Source organism: Antrostomus carolinensis, unplaced genomic scaffold (assembly GCF_000700745.2).
Source record: "Antrostomus carolinensis isolate BGI_N321 unplaced genomic scaffold, ASM70074v2 scaffold8188, whole genome shotgun sequence".
NCBI classification, from domain to species: Eukaryota; Metazoa; Chordata; class Aves; order Caprimulgiformes; family Caprimulgidae; genus Antrostomus; species Antrostomus carolinensis.
Genome location: NW_010334932.1, coordinates 20,633 through 26,385, shown reverse-complemented (window position 1 = coordinate 26,385; position 5,753 = coordinate 20,633). Strand labels below are relative to the sequence as shown.

General features: G+C 42.4%; 1 protein-coding gene across 1 annotated transcript in view; it reads left to right on the top strand.

The window, feature by feature from the left end:
- Positions 1–704: 704 nt before the first annotated feature.
- The window catches only part of ERICH3 (glutamate rich 3), a gene marked incomplete at its 3' end in the record, with an annotated part of 25,675 nt that continues 20,626 nt past the window's right edge, over positions 705–5,753 (top strand). Inside the window, 4 exon segments of the mRNA XM_029086578.1 lie at positions 705–742; positions 2,361–2,454; positions 3,865–3,990; positions 4,606–4,677. Coding sequence (XP_028942411.1) covers positions 705–742; positions 2,361–2,454; positions 3,865–3,990; positions 4,606–4,677 — 330 coding nt within the window.

Below are 5,753 nucleotides of genomic sequence, written 5' to 3'. Positions count from 1 at the left end.
TTATGTGTGGCAGCTCAGCCTAGCAGTGTGCATTTATCTCCAATGATCCCGTTGCAGGGTATGGAATAGAGGTGCAGTGGCGTTTAAGTTTAAAGCCAAAGGAAACAAAAGAGATCAGTCTCTTGTTGTGTAATTAAAACATATCCTGCCCAGAGAGCCCGAAGGTTCGGCTGAACATATTGTGCAGTATGTACCTGCATGTACACGTTTTACAAATATGAATAGATTTAGAGTATGAAAAATGGAAGCCTGCTGTCACTTACTTTGTTACCTGTCCTGTTTTCCAGAGGGTGAAGTGAGAGAAGGTTGTGATGAGAACTATTTAAATATGTATCTGCTAATTATGGATGCTTCAGTTTTTGTGTTCAACTCTCTTACATTTGGTTCAATTTTTGGGAGCTCTGATCTTTGGTAGCTGTGACGATTTAGCTCTGTTGGCTTACCAGAGATGCATGACATTTCTTGGGCAGGGCCTCGCCTTGATGGTCTGCATGGCCTGGTTCTCCATGTTTGTTGGTCTTACAATTTGTCACCAATAAATAGGAGAGAGATGCAATTTGTTCCCTTTGGATTGTTCGATGTATGCACTAAAGAGAATCTTTAATATATTGACTTGGGAACTGGGGGAGTCTTGAGAGATTCTTGTATTTCATATTGGACCCATTTTTATTGTCCTGGGTACAGAAGAAGACCTGTGCGCCCCGATGTTGGGGGTCTTTGGAGGGGAACAGAAGAGCAGAAGGTAGCGTAGCCCAACCGATTGGGCCATAGCGCAGCATAGTCCCTTGGATTGCTGCAGGGTATGTTTGGGTTTTGTTTAGCTTCAGCAAATTGTTCGTATAAAGTAGGTCTGGTGAGCTTTGGTGAAATGTAGTAGCTGTATTTAGAGAGGGAACAAAAGAAGAATTCTCATCGAAACCAGTTGCACTTCAAACTGCTGCCATATGGTGACAACCAGCAAAAACCTGCTACAGTAACGTACGCTTTCTAGCTTGTAAATACCAATAAAAGTGATGAATCTTGACTTGTACAAGTTTTGTGCAATTGAATTTACAAAAATGTTTGTGGGATAAGCATTCTTGGCTGTTATGTAAATAATATTGTAGAGTCACTGTTGTGTTGGAATAAATGGTCCCCTAAACAGCACAGTTCCTAATCTTGCTGTCACGGATTAGTTTTCCTGAGTGGTTTGTGAGTTCTGTTTGTGTAAAGGCCAAATGAACACCTGTTTTTTGAAACAGGCTTTTTTGTTCATGAACAATTTAGTGGTTGGTCAAGCAACATTTTAACAGACACTTAGCTGAATCCCAAATGGTTTAAAACAGGAGGGAAGACTTAAGCGTATTTTTTGACCTCTGAAATTGAAGCCACTTAGTTTTCTTTGTAGGTGCATTGATATGCAGTCCCTCTGATGGTGGGAACATTAAAGAAGATGAAATTGCCATTAAAAAATGTATGAAAATGTGGATACAGAAGGGTGCTTTGGCTGAAAACACAAATAAGTGGTCTTCATCAGGGTAAAGATTTGTACCCAAGTTAATAATGTGTATGGTAACTTTCAAAACAGCGAAAATACTACGGAAACTATGTCCCATCTTAAAAATATGTGTTGGTGCTAGCAGTTTCTGCTAACCTAAGTAGACGGAAGAAAGGAGTTTGTTTGTGTTAGATACCAGACAGTAATGCCTGAGAGCTGGCAATGAAGACCCCAGGAATATTCCTTTGTGTAGGTGAAGTCTGATAAGTGATATGCCTGGGGCTGGCGGCTGGACTAGATGGACTCTGGAGGTCCCTCCCAACCCAAGTGATTCTTACAGGTCTCTGCAAAAGTCGCCAGAAACTGCATCGCTGCCGTATCGATCACCAGTTCGGAGGTGGCAGAAGGAAGGGGAGCACGGGGCGTGTGGTGGGGCAGGGGGAGGCGTGCAGCCGTGCAGGAGATGCGGGACATCTCTCTCCCCGGTAATGTGCCAAATATTGACGGGCTTCCACCAGGGCCAGGAATCCAGCACAAGGGCTGTAAGGCACGATACTGACCCGGCGAAGGTCGGAGTTTATTTTCTGAGGAGGCTGTTGTGGGAGTTGGTCTTGGAGGAGATTTCCAGGGCTGGGCTGTGTTGGACCCTGTGCCTCGGCGGTGGTACGCCATTCAGTGCTGAGCTGCTGTATCTTCTATGGAAGTCACTTGTGTCTCATAGGGATCTTCTGGAGGCAATAAAATGTTGCTTTTCTATAATCTAATGAGCATTTATCTGACAAAATTCTGGGTGTGATTCATCATTGGGTAAGTCTTTATAACTTAAGCTGTGATACTTTCGCTGTCAAGGGCATTATGTGCATCTGTATTGATTTTATTTCAGATTTCTTGCAACCTACAACAGCCTTACAGACAAGCACCTGGCTGGATATTTCAGCAATACCAGGATAAGACGACATCTTCAGAGATCAGGACTGGTGAGACTGAAAAGTTTATTTTTCTGAGAAAACTTTGTTTCTTCTAATATTGCACAAGTCAGAGCACTGGTAGTTCTGTTGTTTGATTGTCAGAGGTATGTGTGGTCATTGGTAAGACCACCCAGCCAAGCATTTGAGATTATGCTGTGCTAGATCAAAGCCACACGATCGCACTGAGACTGAGGGTGGCTTTGTTTAATCCAAGCGTTTCCCACTGCATTATTTGGGTCAGGTAGATATTGCAGGGACACAGGGCTGTGGAGGGTAAGGCTATGCTACTGAAATCAGAAGACAGGAAGACAAGTAAAACTGAACTGGAGCTTAGCTCCATGTGCTCAGTGGTTTGAAGACACTGGAGACAGCAGAGGAAATGCTGTAGCTGGCATTGACCACATTTCAGGACACCAAGGTCCAGGGGTCCCCTGCGGCTGTGAAGATGCCAGCATGGGGGCTGCTGGGGGGTGATGATTCCACATGAGAAGTGATGTGCTAGCAGTCAGTGTGGAGGCCATACGCCATCGAATATCAAGCTTATGCTTCCACTGCACCTTCTGTAATGCAACAGTCATAATTCTTACCTGTGTGAAACTGGGAGCAGTGGCTGACAGGGATTGATGATGTGAGTAAATATTGGAGAGCCTTGGCTTAGCCCTGAGCTTCTGCTCAGTAATGCAGTTTCAGTAAGTTATTGCATATGCATTACTGTATTACTGTACGATTACAGTGATGTGAGAATGTTTGTCAATATGCTTGTATTTCACATCCAGGCAGAAGAAGATATTTCATGGAGAGGTTTTGATAAATTCAGAATGTTTTTGTGGTTTTACTCCATATTTCTTGTTGCTCATTGGAGTCTGCCTCTGCAAAATCTTCCCATTTGCAAATACACAGAATCATATTGGTTCTCTTAGGGTTTTTAAACAGTGGAATCTAAGCATCTTTGAATCCCCTAGCAGTTTAAATAGCTTCAGTGTTATTTTTCAAAAGTGTTTAATGTCAAACTCAAGGATTTGGCAAAGGTGAATGTGCTGAATATTTTTAAAAATACTGAACATGTTCTTAGGTGTGACTGTTTAGCACAGGCAGATGCAACCCTTACACAGTGGGAAGGCAAGTAATTCCCCTCCACTGACTTGGGCAATGGCACATGAAGAGTAAGGCTGAGCCTGCAGCGGTTAGAAAATGTGACTGCTGCTCTCCTGCTCACTTCATTCGACTGATGGGGTCCATGAGGTCAAAGAAACTACAGTTCTGTGCTGGGGAGATGAGTTCCAGCAGCGTGGCAGAAGCAGAGGTGGTAGTTCACTGGGAAGAGAAAGTAGTCTTTCTGGGAAATTGCACTCTGTTTAAAAACACGTGTTATTCTTTCTTCTCCTTTTTAGTTAGTTACATTATGTTTGTTTATGGCAGATCTCAAGGAGCGGAAGAATAATCTCTGAGAAAGAATACCGCCTAAATGCTATGAGGAAGGATCACCAAAGATACGTACAGGAGTGCCTGGCCCGGGCCATATTTCATAAGGTCCTTGACATGGAGGTACGCATGTACTAGCAATGTGTAAACCTTTGCAGACACTTCCCTGCGTACAGACAGTGACTGTTGACTCGTATCAGACTGTTTTCTGTAGCAGTGCCCTCATGCTCCCCTGAAAGGCTCTCTCCTGCTGGGAAAAAGGACAATCTTTATGCTTGAGGTCCCCCACGTGAAACCCCCGCTGGTCTCTGGTTGTTAAACCATACTGTCATTAGAACATATGCTGTCCTGGATCACTTACTGCCCTTTGGCAGTCATCAGATTATGGGATGATATTCACAGGGCTAGTTTGCTTAAAAAAAATCAAATCAAAACAAAATAGTTTGAACATGGTTATTTATCTTTTCTGAGTACAAAATGTGGGCACGTTTCTGTTACATATCAAGAATGGGGTTGGTCTCTACAGCTTTACAAACGCTCAGTTGTTCCTTTGCCAGTGTTAACATACACAGGTGTGATGCAAATGGAGAGCATCAACAGTAGTTTGGTAATAGGGCTTAATGAGGGTAATGACCAGGGAGCCAGCAAGTGATAAGCAGAACAGAAGCAAGTGTTCTTGCATTCATTGACATCTCATAATGTCCATTAGTGAGGTTTCTCTTTCTCTTACGTTTATAGCGTCACCATCAGCTGGAGATAAAAAGGAAACTGGAAAATTCTGTGAGGAAGGAGAGGGTACAGAAAATCAAGGTAAGGCTTGAGTATACTGAGTACTGGTGGTCCGTGGCAGTTGTGCCCTGTGTTAAATAACAGCCATGAATCAGGCCAGAGATTCATGGAGCCCACTGTCCTGTCTCTCATGTTCATGGAAAAGGCACAAGAAACAGGCAAATAGAGGGTGGCCCTGTCCCAGGTTACATCTCCTTCTTCCTCTGTCCAGCAGTTCAGGAACTTCCATTCATGCACATGATTCCTTTTGAATCTGCTTATTATTTTGGTTCTGCAGTGTTCTTGGTTGTGGAATTTAATGATAAGTTGCATGAAGTGGTACTTCCTTGCATTTCTGCACAATAATTAATGCATCTGCTGTCTGATAATTCTGTTTGATGCTCCGTTGTTTTCATTATGAAAGATGTTAATAACTGTTCCCCTTTCCCAAGGCATTTGTGGTTTTACATACCTTTTTCATATTCCTTCTCAGTTTTCCAAGCTAAAGACCCTCAGTCTGTTGAATCTTTCATACATGAGCCATTCCAGGCTTCTCATTACCCATGCCATTTTACCTTTTCTCGTTCTACTATTTCTGATTTGAAACGGGCAACCAGAACTGGATGAATAATTTAAGATATGTGTTGCAGTTCTCCTGGTAATTCTAGACACTATCTACTTTTATTGCTGCTGAGCACTGAGCTCACATTTTCAGTCGCTTGCCTCTCCATATGATGTTTAGCAGAACCAGCTAATGATGATGTAAGTAACAAAAAGAGTTTTCAGACATCTTTGCGTTAGTGTCATGTAGGTAGAGCTTGATTCTGTAGTTGTTAGAGTCATGGAAATCTCACAGAAGTCAAGGTTCTTCTACCCATGAAGTCACTCAGACTCATATGGGAAAAGTTGTCCTCATTTTGTCTGAAATATGCTCAACATTGTATTTCTTTATTAGGAGCTTGCATACATTGAGAAGAATGCATTGAGAAGCTAGCTGTTTCTTGAGCAGTTGAAGAACAATGTCAAATCTTTTTAATTTTAAATAATACATTTATGAGCAATTCTTCAGGTAAAGAAAGGAGGAGATTTTAGTGAAAAACACTGATCAATATGGTAAT